Consider the following 21,076-nt stretch of genomic DNA (forward strand, 5'->3'; position numbering starts at 1 on the left):
TGGCTTCTTCAAAGGACTCTCGGCTTCCCTGTCCTCTGCTGACTTGGCAGGGTGGCCTGTCTGACAGAAGGGGCCCCCAAGTGCTGCTGGGCTCGGGTATGGGATATATCCTCATGTGATGCCTTCCTACAGGAGTACAAGCTGCTCTTTGAAGGGGCTGGCAGCAACCCTGGGGACAAAACCCTTGAAGACCGGTTCTTTGAGCACGAGGTGAGTGACACCCGAGGTGCTTCTTGGCATGTGCCATTTGCAGAGCTCAGGGTGGCAGCAAGCTGGCGTGCTGTCCTGTTAGCAGTGCTGTGGATGAACGTGGTCTGGGGGAAGGAAAAACACGCTTTCCTTCTGCTCCTGCTCGGGAATGGGGGCCCAGCATGCTCGGAACGTTTTCCCGCCCAGACAGATTAGAGCACATTTGGGGACCGCGTGTGGATATTTGGTCCATCGATCATAAATCCAGAGTGTAACTGCGTGGGAAAGGAAGATTTTTCACGGTACCTGAGGGTACAAATATTTCCCCCTTCAGTGTCAGAGCCTGTCCTGAGCCCTGTGCTGTAGGTTGGAGCTGTCCTGAGGACCTAGAGAGATGCAGAGCAGGATACCTGTGCTGAGCCTTCCAGCCTGCTGGGAAGTCCTGGGCCCTCCCAAGCGGGTCCACGCTTGCCTTGACCAGCTCCTCCCATCCAAGGTGGACAAGTGACATCTCCTCCTTTGGGCTTTCCCCAGGTGAAGCTGAACAAGCTGGCCTTTCTCAACCAGTTCCACTTTGGAGTGTTCTACGCCTTTGTGAAGCTGAAGGAGCAGGAGTGCCGCAACATCGTGTGGATCGCAGAGTGCATCGCCCAGCGGCACCGGACCAAGATCGACAACTACATTCCCATCTTCTAACCCTGCTCTGCTCCTGCCCGACCCTCCCGCCCCTGGAGTCCGGAGGGACCCCCGTCTAACTCCCTGAGTTGTCCCTTGCCCAGACTCCAGGGATGTCCCACCTGTGGAACTGGATCAGATGAGGAAACTGTATAGTTGCTAGTTAAATTATTCATGAGCTGAAGTGTGAGTTGTGTGTGCTGTGAGGTGTCCGGAGATACCAGTGGCCCAGGGTTGGCCCTGTGCAGCAGGAGGGACACCTCCTGTTGTGTGTCCAGTGGTCCAAGTGTTCCTGTACTAATTGCTGTGTGTGCTTACGCTCACAGAGCTGGGGGGGGGCTGCCTCCAAGGGGGTCCCACTGCTGCAGAGGAGCGGGGCAGGTCTGCCATGGCTGGGGGTCCTCTGTCGGTGCTCTGCACGCCTCCTGCTCAGTGTTGTTCCTGTGAGATGTAGTTTGAGTGTGGTTCGTAGCGTAGCCCGTGCTGCTGTGCAATCCCTGCGTCCCCTTGTAGCTAACCCTGACCTGGGAGGGACTGAGCAGCCCTAGCCAAGGCTGGGACAGAGTCTGTGGGAAAGTGAGGGCAGAGCCAGAGGGCTTGTGGAACGCACTCCTCCCACTCTGGCAGCGTTTGCACTCGTGCAGCCTTGCTTTGTCTGCAGAAGCTGCTCTCATCAGTCTCCCTGCTGCCCTGCGCAGGGTTCCTTAAGTTGGCCGAGCCCCTTCCTCCCCTGGAGACCCCCAACTCGCAGTTTACTGTCACAGCCACGCAAGAGCCAGGGCTCTTTGGGGCTCTGCCGATGCTGATGGACCCCTGCACCTCCTCAGGGCAGACATCCAGGCTCCTCACCTGTGGAGGGCAGGCTGGCAGTGCCATGGAGCTGTGCAGCACAGCTGGCCACGGGACAGAGCAACCCTTGGTCACCCTGGTGAGGGCAGGTATGTCCCAGGCCCTGCCTGTGCATGGCCTGGGGTGGGAGCCAAGCCCTGGGCATGGTGTGGCAGCCCTGTTCCTTGCTGCTCTGTCCTGGCTAGCTCCTACTTGCACTCAGATTCTGGGAGATGTGCTATGGCAGCAGGGAAACACGCTGGGTGCTGCTGTGGGGAGGGATCAGTGGAGAGCGACTCCGTCCCAGCTTGTGCTGTGGTCACCTCTGCAGTTTGTTTTCCTGTGATCCCCTCCTCTCTACATCAATAAATATCTGCCTACTGCACTGTGCTCTCCTGCTTACTTGGGCACCTGCTCCCACAGCCCCAGGCAGAGCCTCCAGCAGCCACAGGGCCTCTTCCCCAGGGAATCTGAGACTTGTGGTAGCAGAGCGTGGTGTGGCTCCTATGTGACTTGGGGCACTTGTTTCTTCCACGGGCAAGGCAGGGTCTGTGGGTGCAGCTGGGTGCTGAGCTGAAGGGGTGCCTGAGGGGTGCAACCTTAGGGAGCTGCATGGCTTGTCACCCTGCGTGGGGCTGTCACCCCTTCCATCCTTGCCCCAGCAGGACCACAGCGTTGGAACAAAGCAAAAGGAAGCCTTTGGGGTAGGACTGGGGAGGAGGAGCAGGGAGTGGGCACGAGCCCTTCCTGGCAGATTAACCCCTTTTCTGGGACTCCCACAGCTCGTGCCACAGCGCCCAGCGTGGTGCCAGCCGTGACCCAGCTGAGCTCTGCCCGCGGGCAGGGCATCCCTGACCAGCATCACAGCGCAAGGAGACAGCCAGAACCTGCTGGGAGTATCAAGAACGGCTTTATTTAAAAAGTGACAATCACGTGGTTCATCTCGTGAGGAGCTCTGCGGCGCTGGCAGCCCGGCCTTGGCCCCTGCGCTCACCGGGAGCACGTGGAGTGTGTCATGAGTGGCAGGGAGGCAGCAGCCACAGGGTCCCAGCCCTGACCCAGCCAAGAGGAGACCAACAGCTCTGAGAGCAGTGAGGAAGATGGTGGGTGGCTGAGGAAACGCCCCAGGTGCAGCCCGGCCCGTGGTGCGGAGCTGCCGAGCCAGGCAGGGACAGGCCCCCTTGGAGGACGCACGGTTAGAAAAAATACAAAAAAAACAAGGTCTCTAGAAAAAACGTTGATTCTCGCACAATAGAAAATAGATCTACCTGATTTTGGAAAGGAATTTGGTTTTTAACGTTCTAGTGCTGATTGTTCCCCCGTGGCGCCGGGAGGGCGGTGCCCCTGGCTGAGCACGTGCCCCGTGGGCTGCTGTGCCTGGAAATGCCGGGAGAGGCCTCGCCGGGCCCGGGTCAGGCCTTCTTCGCTCCGGTGTGGTGCTCCCGCCGCAGCGCCCGGGGCAGCTTGGGGTTGATGAAGAATCCTTTCAGGAACAAGTCTCGGACAAAGTAGGGCAGGTAGCGGTGGATGAAGTACATGAGCCCGAGGCCCTGCCCCGGGTAGTAGCGCACGGCTGGGTTGGCAGCCAGGAGCCCGTCCGTGATGCTGTTCACCACCGCGCTCAGGTCCTCCACCGCCACCTTCATGAACTGGATGAACTGGTGGTTGATCTCCTCCACGTAGTCCTCGCCGTAGGCCTGCAGCAGCTCCTGGGGCAGGCTGGCCAACAGCCGCTGCTTCTGCAGGTTCCAGAAGGCTGGGTCGCACGTCGTCCCTGCAAGGACATGGTGTCCCCCCACCGTGAGCTGTGTGGTCCTTCCTCCTCCTCCAGCCCCCCTGCCAGGGGTGCCAGCAGCCCCAGTCACCTCCCAGCCTCCTGAGAAGGTCCTGCTGAAACTCTGGCAAAGATCTGCCACGAGGGAAGTGCGGTTGGAGCACTTGGGACTCGAGCAGAGGTCTCAGACTCTGCCTGCGGTGGGGATGGTGCTACCATAAATGTGGCTGAGCTGCTTCGACCAGCCTTGGTGCAATCCTGAGCCTGTTTCCCATCCCCCAGAGCCCAACGGCCACAGGATAGCCACTGTCCCCACGGAGGTGGCTGGAGATGCACAGGAGCCTCATCCTGCACCACCAGCTGCTCATCCCACTGCTCCATCTCCTGCCTCCCTGGAATAGCTGCCCTTTGCCTGCAGGTGCAGGCAGGGAACAGAAACCCTCTCACCTGTTTTGTAGTAGCCGGGCAGGATGAGGCTGACCTTGACCCCCCAGGGCTGGAGCTCGCTGCGGAAGGTGTCCATGAGCAGGCTCAGGGCTGCCTTGGAGGCTCCATAGGCTGCCAGGCAGGGGAAGGGCATGTCTCCTGGCACGAGGGAAGGGATCAGTGAGCTGCTGCTCAGGCAGGTGGCCTGGGGGCAGGCAGGGAGTGGGGAGTGGGTGTGGAGTGGCTTGTGTAGGGCTGTTCCCCCGCCCCTTGCACACAGAGAGAGCTTAGGGTTTGATTTGCTGAGAAAACAACTGGAAGTAGATTCAAATTAATGTTTTAATGGGGGCAGGGGGGGAAAGTGGGGAGCGAAGAGGAAATTGGTTTTACCTCCCCATCCAGCCAAAGCTTAAGGTCATCATCCCCAGTGGAGGATTAATGTATTTTAATGGGGAAAAAAAAATTTAAGGAAGGGGTGGAAAAGGAGGCTGGTTTTCCCCCCCTGACCAGGCTGTTGTCCGTGGTGTGTGTGGAGGTGTGTGGCAGCTGGGTTTGGGTTGCCTGTGCTGTTGTAAGTGGGCTGCCTGTCCCCAGGCCCCCCGGCTCCCCATTTCCCTGTGCCTGCTGTGGGGCTCAGCCATCCCACCAGCCCATCCTGTGGTGCCTGGTGCCAATCTGGTGCAGCTGGCTGGGAATATGGAAGTGCCCAGGGGGTGGGAGCCACACCACACCATGGGGGGGGGCTGGATTAGGGGTGTGCCCAGGCTGGAGTGGGGCTGCTCACCTGCGGGGCTGCTGACGGTGACGATACGGCCGCCGGCCGAGCGCAGCAGGGGCAGCAGCCCCTTGGTGAGCTCCAGGGAGCCAAAGAAATTCACCTCCATGCAGGTGCGGAACTTGCCCAGCGGCGAGAGCTCGGCGTCGGCGATGGTGTCGTTGAAGCCGGCGTTGTTCACCAGGCCCCAGAGCCCTGCGGGGATGGGGCGCTTCAGAAGGTGACCTGAGTGGGGACCCCCACCCTGGGAATCCCAGCTGCTCCCCGGGCTCAGGGGGGTCCCACAGGGGAATTACAGGGTGCCCCAGGACCAGGGCTTTCAGCAGAGGCTGTTGGTGCAGGTGCCCCCAGGGATGCAGCCCACTGTGGGGGCAGGTGGAAGCTTGGCACTGCCACTGCTGGCTGCAAGCTGAGGTCCCAGTGAGCTATGAGGGGTCCTGGAGGGCCACCAAGGGCTCCTACCTGTGCTGTTGGTGTGGGCCTGGATGTGCTGCAGGACACGCTGGATGTCGTCCGGCTTGGTCAGGTCCATCTGCAGCAGCGTCAGCCTGGCCGAGCAGCTCCGGCGCAGCTCCTGGGCACCGGCACTCTGCAGGTCCAGCACGCTGGCGAACACCCGAAAGCCCATGGTGTCCAAGTGCCGGGCTGTCGCCTGCCCGAAGCCCGAGTCACATCCTGAAAGAGACAGGAGCCTTGCAGTGGCCACTGACAGTCACTGTCTGTCTGTCCCCAGCCCCCAGAGCCCCCCTTGCTCTGCCTCCCCATCCCCGGGGACCAACCCCAGTATCAGTTCCCCGGGCCAACCTCGGCTGGCACCCTCCTGCAGGTCCTGCCCCAGCAGGACGTGACCTTGCCCTGGGGCATTCGCAGGTCGCGGAGCTGCTGTTTTCTCTCCCTTGCGGAAGAAAACATTCCCTTATCTGCAACCCCATCGCCCCGAGCGCCTCCCTGATTGAAAGTGCAGGCAAACTCTCAGGCATCAGCAAGGCACCGGCACAGCCCAGAGCCCTGCAGCGATGCGGGGTGGGAGCCATCAGCCCCCAAAATAGCCTCTGAAAGCTCCATCCAGCACCTTTCAGAGCTGGCATAAGGCTCCGTGGGAGATGCTGCCTTTTGCAGATTGCTTTTCGCCTCTCAGAAATAGTGACCAAGAGGCGGAGCACCCCCTCGCCTGGCTGGGGGATGTGAGGGGATTAAAAAGCGTGGGGGGGGAAAGGGATTTTGCTCCGCTCCTGCCACCCTGCATCCTTCAGGGGAGCATCTGACAGGGATGTCCCTCTCCGGAGGGCACCGGGTGCTCCATGCCCGGTCCCGGCCTCATTTCCTCCATCTCGCCTCAAACAGGGGCACCGCAGGTGACACTGTCACCCGCAGAGCCACCATCGGGGTGGCTGGGGGACAGCCCGGGTGGGAGCTGGGTGTTGTGGGGCGGTGACAAGGCCGGTGGCCAGGGTGGAGTGGCCGGGATGCAAACAAACAGCGGCAGCAAGGTACAGGCTGTTCCCGGGGCCGATGGCAGAGCTGATAGCTCGGGGAGTCCGTGCCACAACCGCTGCCCAGGCGCATTAACCATTAACAGGGCAGCGCTGCAGGGGCAGCCCCATGGCCCTGCACCCTCTGCCTGGCACCCTTGGGTGCTCCTTGGGACATGACTGAGAAGGGCTCCTGTGCAGGAGCCACCCTGGGATGGATGAAATGGTGGCCCTGGGGACTGTCACCCCACGAGATCCCAGCACCCCTCCCACCAGGCTTGGAGGGGCACAGGGACTGGCTGCCCCCCAGCTTCCACACCCCCAGAGTGGGATCAGGGCACTTCCAGCTCTTCGGGTGCCAGCTAAGCCATCAGCTCAGGGGCTCTGGGCCGGTCCCCAACTTCAAAGCTTTACTTTATTGCTGCGTCAGAAACCCATAATTAAGCCTCTGGCCAGAGGCCAGGGTGATAACACACCCCGGAGGTGCTCAGCTGGCAGGAAGGGGCTGCAGGGACCTCCCTTTCCCACGAAACACCCAACATCCATCATGGATGAGTGCCAGGCTGGCTCAGCATCACCCCTGGCATTGCCCCCGCATCACCCCCGCCACCCCAGTGCCGCAGGGAATGCCGAATCCACCTCTCATCTCGCCAGGAGCAGCTCCTGGTGCCAGCAGCCAAACAGATAAGGTGCATTTCACCTTTCCCAGAAGTGCAGGAGAAAACTCCAATAAAGATAAGGTTTAAAAATAAAAGTGCTCGTGGCCGCGGCCTCAGCATGACGCAGCTGACGGGGCACGGTTACCTGTGCTGCTCCCACGCAGCCAGCAAGGAAAGCTCCCAGCCCAAACATGAAGTTTCCTATCACCAAATGAGCCTCAAAACCCCGGGAAACATCCCCAAAACCTGAGAGAGAGAGAGATTCTCCAGATCGTTCTGGCCAAGTCTGGCGAGGAGGGAGCAAACACGGGCCACGTGCTGGCCGAGCCAGGCAGGATTTGTTTTGCCTTAGAGGAGCGGGGCGGTCAGAGGGTTTGTTTCGGAAGTTCTAATTTATTCACACACACACAAAAAGAACTCCTGGGAGGCTGGCAGGAGGCCCGGGGCCAGGAGGGTGAGGATGCTCTGGTGTTATTTAAGGTCTCCGACGCCGCTCAGCTCCACATCTGCTGTGCTTAGGCCCGGCCAAGAGCGCAGGGAGGGACAATGAAACCCCCGGGCCCACAACACGTGGCCCCAAAGCGTGGCAGCTCGCCCAGGGCCGCGCTCGCTCCCCATGGCCACCAGCACACGAGCTGCTGGCCACGCCGGAGCTGGCACAGGAGCCGTCACCGCTGGCTCGGCCCCGCCGGGATCGCTGGAGCCGGTCAGTCTGTGCGGCCCCGGCGAGGCTGGCGCTGGGCTCGCCGCCCTCCCGGGATGCTGCATCACGAGGAGATGCCGGCACCAGTTCCTCCCGCCCCGGCTCCCAGCTCGCCAACTGGTTTTGCAGTTGTGCCGGCGGGAGGGACGCGGTCAGACTGAGCGCAGGAGAAGCCCCGGCGCAGGGAGAGCAGCAGAGGACAGCAGGTGCCTTGAAGCCCACCATGGCATCCTCACAGACCACAGGCCGGCAGAGAGAGGCTTTTGCTGCGGCAGGAACAGAGCAGAGCCCGAGCCCAGTTTGCAAAATCCAGCAGCGCTCCACAGGCTCGGCAAGCCGGGGCAAACTCCCGCACCAGGGGCCGGCCGGCGTTTGGCCGGAGCAGCGGGTCAGCAGCGATTCCTGAGGACTTTGCAGAAGCTCCGGACACTGCAGCGGCTCCCCCAGGAGCGGGACACACCGGCCTCCACCGGGACTTTGGCATGACAAGCCCTGGCTTTCCTTATCTTGAGCAAGCAGAAAAGTTCGGCCTCCAGCACCGCCATTGGGGCGCCCTCCCAGCCCACGCAGGGAGGGCAAAGAGGACTGACCCCACGGCATCGTGCCCTCCTCCAGTGACAGCAGAGCCACCGCAGGGGTTGAGCTGGGCCAGCCTGGCAGCCCAGCCCGCCTGCACCGCCCGTGCTCTCTCGCCGACAGGAGCCGGCTGCAGCCGCAGCCCCGGTTTGGTGTGGACACGTTTCCTTCAGGTGAGTCGGGCACGGCCCTGCACTGACGTTTGGCTGTCTCAGTATTCACCCTGCTCCTGCACCGGCACCAAGGCCCCCCAGGCACAGGCACTGCTCCAAACCAGCACTGCAGTTCGCTGAGCGGAGCACAGACAGGCAATAACACGGCTACGGCCCGGGAGCTGCCAAACCAAAGCACCCCCTGCCCCTGCCGGCACGGCACCCACGGAGGGCTGGTGGCTCAGGTCTGCAGCTCGTCCCAGTGAAACGTAGGAGTGGCTTCCTCTCCCGAGATGTGAGCTGTGAGTCCTCATCCCCGAGCCCTGAGCTGTGCAGCCTCATCCCTGAGCTGTGGAAGTGCAGTCTGCGCACCTTAATCCCCGAGCTCCAAGCTGAGCATCCTCGTCGCCAAGCCACGAGCTGTGTACATCCTCACCCTCAGGCCACGAGCTGGGAATCCTCATCCCTGAGCCACACGCAGCGGGAGAGGGCCAGGGAGACCTGCAAAAGCTCAAGCAGTGCGAAGCACAGCTTGGCTGAAGAATTTCCCCGTGGCTGTGAAGTTGCCCAGAGCCTGGAGAACGCCTGGGCACAGCAGCAGCTCCCTGGAGCTGCCCCCTCCACAGCCACCCCCTCCTGGGACCCCAGTGTGGAAGCTGAAGAGAGACTGATTGCCCCAGGGCTGAGCATCCCTGAGGTGGAGCAGCTCCCCCAGGGTTGTCCTGGCAGCGTGGGCCATCAGCAGCCCCAGGGGCTGCTCACCAGGCACCCATCGTCCCCTCCCAGCTCTGCAGGCCATCATCTGGGTGCCCCCTGCTGTTCCCCAAATCCCAGGACATCAATCCCACCTCCCACGCAGAGCTTTAGGGCTGTGTGTCCCCCCACCCTGGCCAAGATGCCTCACCAAGATGGAGCTGTCACCATTGTCACCATCCTCCCAGCCCTGGGACGGTGCCAGGATCAAGGACACCATCAACGGGAAGGGAGCTGGGGTGCCAAGGCCAAATGGATTAATGTGCTGAGCCTTGTTTCCGTAGGCTCAGGCTCAAATCCTGCCTGGGATGCCAAGCTAAACAGGGCCTTCTGGCCCTGACAGGATTCACCACCACCTTGGATCCAGCTTCTCCGGGCACAGGATGGGATTTAGCCAGGCAGCACCGCAGGGAGGCTCAGCTGGGCAGGGACTCATCCCATCTCAGCTCCTCGGGGATGTTCATCTCTGCTCCGTCCTGGCACGGGTGGGGAAGCCCAGGCTGAGGTGGCACCAAGCAGGGATGGTGCCACCAGAGGGGAGTTCCCAAAAGGGACTCAGGGAGGGGCTCCCTGCCCAGTGCAGGTCCAGGCAGGACGAAATGCCCATCAACATCCTGCGTGGGCAGGGCAAGGCCCCGTGGCCAACACCTCCCGGATGCCGCGCACATTTGGAGCAAGGAGCGATAAAGGGGTGATGTCAGCCCTGAGCAAGAGGGAACAAATTCTTGGCAGGGCACGGGAGAGGTAGGGAGGGGAAGGCAGGAGCACTTGTGCCCACAGCAGCTGAGCCACCGTGGCCACCCACTGGGCACAGCCTCCCCAGCCAGGCATTGGCCACCACCTCCCACAGCCTAGGTCCTTCCAGGGGAGTGGGACTGGGCAGGGGCACCCACAGCCCCTCACCCAGCACAGCCAGTGGCGTCACTGTCCACAGGAACCCCCACCCCAGCCAGTGGCTCTCACGGCATCATGGCATTCCATGTCCCCACAGAGCTCCCCGGGAGCAGCCCCCATGCCCAGGCACAGGCAGATGGATCTGCTGGTCCTCAGCACCTGGGTTCAGGGAACCACAAGCCTAATTAAATTAAATTAAAGCCAGGGATGACCCAAATCCCGTCCCCAAATTCCCAGCAAGTGGACAATGCAGGAGCCCCCCACCCAAGCAAGATGGGTGGGCATCCCTGCGAAGCCTCATCCTCCTTCCCGGGCAGGACCTGAGCCCAGGAGGGCACACACTGCCCCCTGCTCTCCCAGGACTCCTCCTGCATGGTACAGTTGGCGCAGGCACCTGGGTTGAGATTGGTGATGGCTCCCATAGCCCAGGATAAAAAGCTACACCCACACCCCTCCAGCTGGTCTCCTGTGGGGCACAGCAGGGTCACACAGACCCTCAGCCCCCCACGATCCACGGCAGAAGGCAGAGCTGGGGATGTCCATCCCCATGAGGGGGGGAACATGGGCCACCTACCCCCTCCCTGTGCCAGGGACAATAGCCAGATGGTGTGAATTACAGCGGATTAGCCAAGTGTTCCTGGAGCCTCACACGCCATCCCCTCCACCGGGGAAGTTATCTTCCACTTAACAAACCCAGAGAAGGGGGGAAATCTGATTTTCTGCCTAGACAACCGGTGCAGCGAGGCAGAGATGACGAGGAGCCCCGAGGCCAGCGTGGATGCACCCACAGCTCCTGAATTAAAGCCCATTTCTCGGGAGCTGGTGCATCAACATCGGCAACCCAATGGCCCACGAGCAGCTGGGAGATAAATCAGTGTCGGGAGCCCACCCCAGCACTGTCACTAAAAGCCACCCACGTGCCTTATCCCCCACCAAAGCTGTGAGCAGCAGATGCTGCTTGCAACCAGTGGGGCTAACGAAGGCAGGAGCTCGTTAGTGCCCTGGGGCAGCCAGGACAGGAATGAGCCCCCTGCACAAGGCCAGTGCCTGGTGGGATGCCAGGGAGGTTGGATCCCGGAGATAACCCAGGGATACCCCAGCCCTGGCAGGGCAGCAACGCTGCCGCTGGTGAGGAGCAACCCTGGGCTCACAAGCAGGCAGGGTGGAGGAAGCATCAGCACCAGCACTGCTGCGGTGCTTCGCAGAAAAGGGGCACAGGAATTTCCTGGAACAGCCTCTCGCTGCACCCGGGGCCGGCCGGCACCTTCCGGCAGCCACCGTCCCCACCGAGGGGACATCCTCGCCCCAAAAGTGGGGGCAGGACTCTCACATCAAAGGATTTGAGCTTCCCTTGGGCAGGGATGAGCAAGATAAGACGGCAGGGCTGACATCAGCTGGCACAGCGGGTACATCAGAGATAATCTGGGATGGATGGATGTCCCTCCGAGAAGAGGAACTTGTGAAGAGCTTTGGCGATAACCGGGTTAATAATCACCTTCAGAGGGAACACTGTGAACTGGGAACACGGAGCTGACAAGCTGCTAAAGCCATCCATCAGGAAGAGCTGTCACTGGGAAGGACATCCATGGCCCGGGGACGGCTCGACCGGGCTGGTGCCAGTGCCAAACCAGCACTGCCAACACACCCACCTGAGCTCTTGGGCAGGGTGGGAGCCAGGCTGGGAAGCTGGAAAGCTCCACCAGCCACGGCTGGGATGTGGCACTGGAGATGCTCCCCGGGGAATGAGGTGGTGGCAGCAAAAGGACTCCCAGCAGGCTGGAGAACCACCAGCCAAGCCCCATGTCCATCTCTCCTGTGTGCCAATGAGCAAGGAGAGGCACAAGTCGTGTCTAAGGTCTGCTACAGGCAGGTCTAAGCTATCCACAAGAAGCTGAAGGGAAGACCAGCTCTTCTGCACGGATCACTATGAGCCATCACCACCCTGGGACATCTCAGGAAAGGTGTTTCCAGCCAGGACAGCCACTGCAGGACCAGCAGAATCTCTGGCCATGTGGTGGGTCAGGTCAGCCGTGGAACAGCCCCGAAGTGCCACCCAGGACAGGGTGCCAACCTCCCCCCCCCTCCCCCCCAGCACTGTGGACACAAGTCCCAGGTGATGCCAGCAGGGACAAGGCCATGCTGAGACAGTGTTGACCAAAGCAGCAGCTCCACAGCAAGCCCAGGGGATGCCCATGTTAAGCAGCTCAGAGGCTGTAGCACCACAATAAGGCTACAGTGGTTTCAATGGAGCTCCACCAGCTCAGGGGTATTTTGGTGATGAAATTCTGCTTTGCTTGTGAGGTACCATCTCATCACTCTCCTTATTACAAGAATAAACTCCCACCACATGCCACAAGCCCAGGCAAGCAGGAAAAAAAAAAAAACAAACTGGTGCAAGCCCTGTCCATCACCACATCATGATGGGCTCTGCAGCTGCACCAACTGTTTTCTCCGGCAGCTTCCAGGTCCATGTGGAGCTTGGGATTTTTTTTTTTTTTTTTATAATTGTTTTTTAGAAACAGAGCAAAACACTTGAGCATTTTAAGCCCCCAGGCTCAGAGCTGTACCCCATGCCCACCTCAAGCCATATCAACCCTTTCCATACCCGGTCCAAGCTGTCCCTCCCTCACCCTCCACCTGCAGCTCTTCAGAGTTTGAGCATGATAAGACTATTTTGGTGCATTGTCCCCCAAATGCGTGAAGGTGGCCCTGCAGGCTGATGTGCTTGGACACAGCCATGCTGAGCCAGGCAGTGCAGCACCCACAGGTGCCCTCCAGCTCGGGCAGAGCCCAGCACAGCAGGGGCAGAGGTCACCACAGGGTGGCTGCACACCCCAGGTGTCCCCAGCTGGGAACCAGGATCATGGAGAGGAAGGTCCCACTGGGCACTCAGAGAGGGGTGAGGCCCTGGCACAGCCTGCCCAGAGAAGCTGTGGCTGCCCCATCCCTGGAATTGTTCAAGGCCAGACTGGACAGCGCTTGGAGTAACCTGAGATAGTGCCCAGCACGTGGCAGGGGGTAGGAACGAGATGATCTTTCAGGCCCTTTCCGACCCAAACCGTTCAGAGATTCTACAGTTCTGAGAGGTTGGACGTTCAAAGTCACCACAGAGGAAACCAGGGCAGGCACCTCAGCTCACCAGCCCATCCCTCCTCTCCATTCCCAGCCTGCCTGGGAGCCACCCACCATCTGGCTCCACGGGGTCAACCACCCAGCAAGAGGAAGCGCCGCCACAAAGCCTGTAAAGCCAAAAACTGCTTTTCAAGATTAGAGCCTTAGAGCCAGCAAATCCCAGGACAGCAGCATGTGTGACAGGGAAGCCAGCTCCCAAGGGGGAAGCTGATAAAGCTCAAGGGCTGGCAGCTCTCCAGGGGAGAAGGAAGCAGAAGTGATACGTTGCACATGGAAGCAGGCACGAGCTGGGACAGAAGAACGGGGACTGGATACGGTGGATGTGCCACAGTAGCCAGGGGGGGAGTGGAAAAGGGAGTAACAGACGTATTACTGGGGAGATTAAAAATAAAAGGTCCCAAACTATACCTACAGCAATGCGCTGGCAGCATGAGGGCAACGGTCTGGGGCATTTCCCACCTCATCGTGGGGTGGGATCATTCACTTCCAACCACACTTTCACTCAGGTGAAGAGGTACAAAAGCCCTGCAGCATTTTCCCCCTAGGAAAAAAGCCCTCCAGCTAGAGCTTTAGACCAGCACCCAAAGAAGACTAGGGTGAGAAGTCCAGGTTTGGTTTGGAGACACCTCGAAGAGCCCCCTCACCCTATCCCTGCTCAAACAAAACCCCGGCTGGGCGAGCCCACCGCCCCTGTGCTACCCGTGGTGAAAGCAGCAACCAAGGGCTCTCTCCTGTAACCAGATCCCGGCTCGAGGGGAGCCAGACTCATCAGTGGGTAACACAATCCCAGACCTCATTAAAGATGTGCTGCTCATTGGACTAGAGGGCAGCAACTGCCTACACTTCTCTCCTTCCGAAAAGCGTCCGTTCCCATCTGACAATCTCATTTCGGCAGGGAAGTCTCTGCTTTGTTGCTCTCATGTCCCTGCGTGACCCCGAGGGCTGATCAAGCCCGGCTTGGGTTTCTCTACCAGCTCTGGTCTCCCACAGTACGAAATCTCAGGGCGCTTTTCCTCCCGATTAGCTGCGCTCATCGTTTTTTTTTTTTTTTTTTTTGGTTAACGGGTGATAAAAAACCTCCACCCCGACAGGTCTGTGTCACGAGCGGGGCTTTGAAAGGGCTTATTTTGTAGCGAAGTGAGAAAAAGCTGAGCTTATCTAACCACATGCCTGTGGTGGGCAGGGGTAGGTGTCTATTTCTGAAGAAGAAACCTCAGAAGGGGAAGAAGAGCCCTGAATCCACGGAGGGCTGCTGACAAAGCGGGGGCAAAGCTTCAGCCCTGCAAAGAGAAGGAGAGAAGGCAGCTCTCCTGCTCTGCTCCCCGAACACCCAGCAGCAAAAGGGTGTTTGGTTTTGGTCCTGTCCCACCCCTCAGCTCAGAGGGAGCAGTTGTCTCTCTCCGCTGTTAATTTTTAATAGATTCTGGAAAAAAAATCGGAGGGATTTCAGGGAAATAAGCTGATTTTTCAGCCTGCACATACAGAATCACAGACTGGTTTGGGTTGGCAGGGACCTTAAAGATCACCCAGTTCCAACCCCCTCCTCCACTGAGCCCGGGCACCTCTGAGCTGGCTCGCTGGCTCCAGGAGCAGCGTGGAAGTCACCTGTGGAGAGCCACAGCACCTGAGCATGAAGCTTTTCTCACGCTGAGGCTGCTGGTGGGCTCAGCACCAAACACAGGCTGTGGTTGTGCCCTGCCACAGAGGTGCCCACCCAAGAGCCACCCCCAAAGCATCTCTCAATCACGTTTTTTTTAGCTGGAAAAATAGATCTAAAGACAACACCAGAGTGCAGACAGGAGCGATGCTGCCCTTTCACCGCAGAAAGTCATTTACCTTCGCAGCAGAGAGTCCCAACATCTGGATTGAATCACTCTGTCCTGCTGCAGTCACCAGATGCTTCAGCATCTGTAGAGTCCATGGGAAATGCTGAAGTGCCGCTTGGCTACGATCGAGTTGCAAAACCTCTGTTAACCTTGAGCACAATCTGAGGCTCTGACCCATTTCAGGTCGTTAATGGGGCATGCGATTGTAACGAGAGCACCTCACCAGGAAAACCACATTACCCCCGCAGCAGGAAGGAGAAGAGAGGAGAACAGGGCTGGTTTGGGTCCGGGCAGCCTGACCTGCCAACCAATTTTGCTCACAGAGATGATTTGTGGGAAGACAGACCGATCTGCAGGTGCTCCTGGCTGCACCGAGGAGGAGAAAGAGACCCGAATTATCTCCCTCAGGCAGCCATCCTGATGTTTTGGGTTATTTCAGAGCTAATTCAGGTGCAACCATTACAGACAGAGCAAGAGCTCACTATTTTCAACTTCTCATCCAAGCTGAGGTGTACGAACCGATGCCTTGCATGACAACTCCTGCCGTCCCTCTGTCCTGGCAAAGCCCTGCAGACAGACAGGGTCTATGGGCTGGTTTGCCTTTGGCCTTTGCCAGGGATCTGCAGTAAATTGGGCAACTGGCTACTGTCCGAAGAACCACCCCAAGCAGTCACACATGGCAGAGGCTTGCACTGCTCCAGCTGCACAGCAGAGCCCCGGGGTGCTCCCTGCCATCCCCCCCATCCCCAGGCACTTCACCCAGCTGGGTGGGTGGTTTGCATGGACTCACCAAATTTCACAGGCATCTACTAAGACCACAGGGACCAAACCATGGTCTGGGCTCACGTCTGAACCGAGCCAGTCAAAAGCCAAACCTTGCACTGAAGTGCTGCCAGCCTGGACCTGGAGATGCCAAGCAAGGGCAGCTCATCACCTCCCTGCAAGGCTGCTCCTGCAGACCATCACCCTTGCACAGGCTCTGCTTCTTGTATCGATTCCCCATGGGAAGGAGCAGGGGATGCAAGACTGCTCCTCTGTGCTCACACAGCTCTGAGGGGTCCAGTGGCCCTAAGGACACCCAGTAGTGCTGTTTCAGATTTGGGAAGGGGGAAGCACGTACAGAAGGCAGCCCTTGGATGCTTGGAGCAAGGCAGCTCCCAGGGTGCTCCCACTGGCACCACGGGTGCCAACCAGCAGCACCAGCCCCCCCGGGGTGCCCTGTCACACACCATGGAGAGGGATGCTGGGTATCTGCTGCCTTGCAGCTTCCCGATGCTGCATCAGCCTCGGGTCGGGCAGCTGCCCGTCCCCAGCCTGCCCACACCACAGGCGTGTCGAGGTCCCTGCAGCTTCCCAGGTTTGGTCAAAGCCTGTGCCAGGTGTGGGCTCATTTTCAAGGCAGAGTCAGGCTCGGGGCAGGCTCAGATCAGCACACCAAGGGAAGCACGGAGATGGTTGCTGTCTCCCTCCCAACCCGGGCTGGAGCAGCTGATCTCCCCTCCTCATCCCCACCATCCTCCTGGGACTGACCTCTCCCAGCCCCCGCTGCACAGGGGGGCATTCTGCTCCCTGCAAACAGCTGCGACCTCCTCTGGGGACACAGGATTAACGCTTTCCTCACCCCCTGCCCCCAGCCAGGCTGCATCCACCGGAGCCACGCTCTAGGAGAAGCTGGACCGCTGGGATGCAGAACGAGAGCCCCGAGGTCGCAGTCCCAGCCAAACACATCCCTGCAGGGACTAGCGGGCACCTACTCCTGCCAGCCCAGGGGACACACCACGGGAGAGCACAGCATTCCCTGCTCCCCTCTGGCAGCTGCCCAGCCCTGCTCCAGCCAAGCCCCGGCCCCACGTGCAACAGCCGAAATGCAGACCTGCAACAGATGGGAAACGCCACAACTTTCCAGTCCCTGCTGCTGCCACAGGGTCAGCAGCTTCGCTCCGCAGCAGCTCCACAGCTGCTCAGCTATTTTCCCACTGAGCTGCACAGTTAGTTTTCCTTCACCCCCTCCCATAAAGTTTTATTTAGCCAGCAATGTCCGGACTAGCACATGGAGCTGGAGCATCACACGCAGAGCTCAACTTGGGGTTGTTCCCAGGGAGAGTGGGCAGCTGGAAGAGCTGGGACACATCGACTGGGAGATAAAACACCACCACAGCCACATTTCCTTGCTCCAGATAAGCATCACTGAACCTGCTGCAGGATTAAGACAGCAGCCAAGAAGCGTATAGAAGGAAAGGATGCCCAGAGCTTTTCAGGCTGAGACTTGCAGTACTCCAGAGCTGGCATCAGGAGGGACTTTGTGGCATTTCTCAGTTGACCTGCAGGGTCCAGCACCACACACACAGCGTAGCAGAACCTCTGTCCCCGACTTCACACACCTGCCCAGCAGCCCCAGGCACCCAGCTCCATACTCCTCAATCTGCCAAGCTCTGCTTCCCATTGGCAAGAGGAGGAAGGTCAGAGCTGATCCTCCCCGGCTGCTCCCACAGGAGACACCGGGCAGCGACACCAGCAGCCACTCAATAGCCAGTTGCCAGGAGGTGTCTGGAATTAATCCGCAAAAGAATCAGGCTAATTACCATGCAAATACCCAAGCGAGGGATGCCATCCCCAGCAGAGCAGCCCTCGCATCTGCCCCTTGGCAGGCACCTGATGGAGCAGCAGCAGCAGCACGGAAACGCCGATCCCGCACCGCGGGCTGCGCCTCGAACCTGTAAAACCACAAAGTATTTACAGCCAAGAGCAAACACACCAGAACTGCAGAGGTGTCACCTCAACGCACCAGGGTAAGAACACCTTGTTCCAGCCACTGACTCACTAATTATACAGGCCATGCCAGCGAGCCAGGGCTGCCAGAGCCGGTGTGCCACAGGGCACCTGCGAGCGCATGGCTATCAGACGTGTCCTCCCCTGGCAGCCCTGCCCCGACAGCGCTTTGACCTTCACTCAGTTGAATCATTCATTCATCCGCCGCCTCGCTCCTCCAGTCTTCTTCCTCCAGAGAGGCTTTCCTGCACTTCCCACCAGTGCCACAGAGCCTTCCAAGCTGGAAGGGGGACCCAGCTCTCGCCTCAGTTTTTTGGGAGACATGTAAACCCCCTTCTCCAACTTGGGAGTCTCCAAGCCCAGCCTGGGCGTTCTCACCAGGATGCAGGCTCCCGTCCTTGGGAGCACCGCCAAGGTTGTGCCCACAAGTTTCCCTTCTCCTCTGCATCCGTGCAGAGCCAGCAGCACCTTCCGAGCACACCTGCAGCAACAACCACCCCAGCTCCAGCGCCTCCTCCTCACCCTGCCCACTGCCATCGCCTCGCAGCAAAGCTCTGCTGAGCCCAGCTCTCTTCATCATCCTCCGGTTCCGCTGCCAGGCGGAAGGAGTGGGGAAAGGATTTGTATACCAAGATATCGTAAAGAGATTCAGCGCCAAGCCGGAGCTGTGCAAAGCCTGGGAGCACAGCACATTCCCTGTGGAGCCACCTTCTCCGTGGAGGAGCTCTGGGCCAGGCAGCCCAAAGAAGAGGCAGTGGTTGGGCACCATTTCCCAAGGATACCCACGGAGCGTGGGGGACAGCCTTGCTTGTGCCCAGCAGCTCCCAGGATGGAGCTCTGGATGAAGCAGTGATACTCAGCCCTGGGCAGCCAGCTCTGTTGCAGCCTCTAGAGATGCCATGAGTAGCTTTCCAAGAACAAGTACGGCTTCAGAGGGGAGGGGAGGAGAGGGCAGCCTTTGGGCCAGCCGAGGGGGGCCCCAAGCCAGTCCTCCGGCTCTATCCCATCCAATCTCGGGGCTTCCAGAGGAAGCAGCTCTCAGCATCGTGCTGCAACTGGTGCTCAACACTCGAGGGGCCAACGCGACTCCCTGCTTCGGGGGCGGGTACAGCCTGGCCGGTTCTGCTTGGACGTGGAGGAGGATGAGGGATGCGCTGCCTGGTCCCCAGCGGGACCCCGCTGACAGCAGCGCCCCGGTGCCCTGCGGGACACCCCGCTCCGCTCCCCGCCGAGCCCAGGCGGTGCCGTCGGGGCGTCGAGGCCGTGTCCCCGCACTCACCTGTGACAAGGACGGCTCTGCCCGCCACCGGCAGGAGCCCGCGGGGCGCCGCCCGCCACAGCAGCAGCCCGGCGGCGGCGGCGGCCAGGGCCAGCCCCAGGGGCAGCGGCAGCCAGGCGCGGCACAGGCTCTGCAGCGCGGCCAGCAGCGCCAGCGGCAGCACCAGCCCCCGGCCCAGCGGCGGCCCCAGCCCCCGGCCCGGCCCCGGCGCCCGCCGCGCCGCCCGCAGCGCCAGGCTGCCGGCCAGCGCCGCCCACAGCGCGCCGTGCGCCCAGCGCTCCAGCCCCGGCTCCATCCCGGTCCCGATCCCGGGCCCGGCACGGCCCCGCCGCTGCCGCTCGCCCGCCCCGCCGCGCCCGTTTATACCCGCCCGGCGGGGGAGCGGGGCGGGGCGGGCCCGGCCGCCGCCAATGGGAGCCGGGCGGGACGGCGGAGCCGGGCACCGGCACGGCCGGGGATCGGCACCGCCGGGGCATCACCGCCGCCTCCGGCACCCTCCCGGGCCGGGCGGGAGGGCGGAGCACCTCGGTATCCGCGGCTCGTCCCGGCTCGTCCCGGCTCGGCTCGGCGCAGCGCGGCTCGGGACATCACGCCGCACGGGTAGGCACGGCTCTGCGCGGCTCGGCTCGGCTCAGCCCGGCTCGGCTCAGTCCTGCTCAGGAGATTGTGCTGCCCAGGTAGGTGCGCTCAGCGTGGCTCAGCCTGGCGGGGCTCAGCTCAGCCCGGGGCATGATGCCACCCGGGCAGGCACAGCTCAGCTCGTCTCAGCCCTGCTTAGGACGTTGTGCCAGCTCACTAGGCACGGCTCGGCTCGAGTCAGCATGGCTTAGCTCGGCTCAGCCTGCTCAGGACATTATGCCACCTAAGTAGGCACAATTCAGCTTGGTCCAGCTTGGCACCACTCAGCACAGCACAGATGAGGACTGGCTGATGTGCCAGATAGGCACAGTTCAGCTTGGCATGTCTTGACTTGGCTCAGATGAGCCCTGCTGAGGACTTGTGCCACTTCAGTAGGTGTGATTCAACTCGTCACAGCTCGGCTCAGCTCAGTTTGGGACATTGTGCCACCTAGGTAGGTGCACTCAGCTCAGCTCACTTCAGCACGGCTCAGGACAGTTTGGGACATGACTCTACCCAGGTAGGCACAGCTCAGTTTGGTGTGACGCAGCAGAGCTTGGGACATCGTGCTGTGTACAGCATGGCTCTGCTCATCTTGGCACAGCTCAGGACATGACACCACCTAGGCAGGCACATCTCAGCTTGACACAGCTTGGCTTGGCTTGGCTTGGCTCAGCAGGTCTTGAAAGCTCATGCTACCTAGATAGGCAGAGCTTAGCTCAGCAGAGCTTGGCATGGCTCAGCATGACTCAGCTCAGCACGGCTTAGGACACCACATCATTTCACCTCGGTAGGCACAGCTCAGTTTAACTCAGCTCAACTCAGCTCAGCTCAGTTCAGCTCGGCTCGGCTCGGCTCAGCACAGCTCAGCCTGGCACAGTCCAGCTTGACTCAGTCCAGCATGGCTCAGCTTGGTTCAGCGTGGCTTGAGACGTTGCGGCACCTACAGCACATTTCAGCTCAGCTCGGCTCAGCACAGCTGGGGACATCATGCCATTGGGTAAGCACAGCTCGGCTCAGCTCTGTTTGGTTTGGCCTGGCACAGCTTGGCCTGGTGCCTTTGCTGGGCAGAGCTTCCTGGCAGGAAGTGGCACTGCATCCAGGGCAGCTCCAGGTGGGGAGGGAGGCTCCCCTGCCCGAGGCAGAAGCAGTGCCACCAGCACCCACGTCCTGCTGGGACATGGGGAGCAGAGGGCACAGCCACCCCCAGGGCCTGCACAGGGTGGTGTCCCCAAGACCCCCTAGTCTGCTGGGGAGCACCAGGTGGGTGCTGGGCCACCTGGCTCCCAGTGCCTTGGCCAGCCACCCTCCTTGGTTCACCCCGCTGCCCAGAGCAGGCAGGTGAGGTGCGAGGCCCTCCCTGCTGCTCCCTGCGACTGAGGGTCAATGTCCCCTGCGTGATCCCGAACCATTCCTCAGCACCCAGAGCGGGCAGCACCCTGCCCCCCACCTACCTGTTGTTATTCTGGCACTCCAGCATGGCTTCCATGCTGGAAGGTCAGCTCCTCGCTTGTCCCAGGGAGGCTCGTGGAAGCCCTGCCACGCAGCGCCTGCTGCCAGGTCTGTGCCATCTCCA

At 60.7% G+C, this 21,076-nt stretch overlaps 2 protein-coding genes across 2 annotated transcripts in view; one reads left to right on the plus strand and one right to left on the minus strand.

Moving 5' to 3' along the window:
• Positions 1 to 2,077, plus strand: part of ATP6V0D1 (ATPase H+ transporting V0 subunit d1) — a 30,275-nt gene extending 28,198 nt beyond the window's left edge. The window contains exons 7-8 of the mRNA XM_027895748.1: positions 133 to 210; positions 724 to 2,077. Coding sequence (XP_027751549.1) covers positions 133 to 210; positions 724 to 885 — 240 coding nt within the window. The 3' untranslated portion in view covers positions 886 to 2,077. The remainder of the gene's footprint in view (positions 1 to 132; positions 211 to 723) is intronic.
• A 508-nt stretch (positions 2,078 to 2,585) lies between these two features.
• Positions 2,586 to 19,177, minus strand: HSD11B2 (hydroxysteroid 11-beta dehydrogenase 2). The gene is made up of 5 exons (XM_027895724.1): positions 18,883 to 19,177; positions 5,130 to 5,342; positions 4,677 to 4,862; positions 3,914 to 4,051; positions 2,586 to 3,466 (listed from the first exon to the last, which is right to left on the minus strand). Exons 1-5 carry the CDS (start codon positions 19,175 to 19,177, stop codon positions 3,105 to 3,107), a joined length of 1,194 nt encoding a protein of 397 aa, XP_027751525.1. The 3' UTR covers positions 2,586 to 3,104.
• Between the last annotated feature and the right edge of the window lie 1,899 nt (positions 19,178 to 21,076).

Source organism: Empidonax traillii, unplaced genomic scaffold (genome assembly GCF_003031625.1).
Source record: "Empidonax traillii isolate 1590-97213 ecotype Southwest subspecies unplaced genomic scaffold, ASM303162v1 scaffold465:size698125, whole genome shotgun sequence".
NCBI lineage: Eukaryota > Metazoa > Chordata > Aves > Passeriformes > Tyrannidae > Empidonax > Empidonax traillii.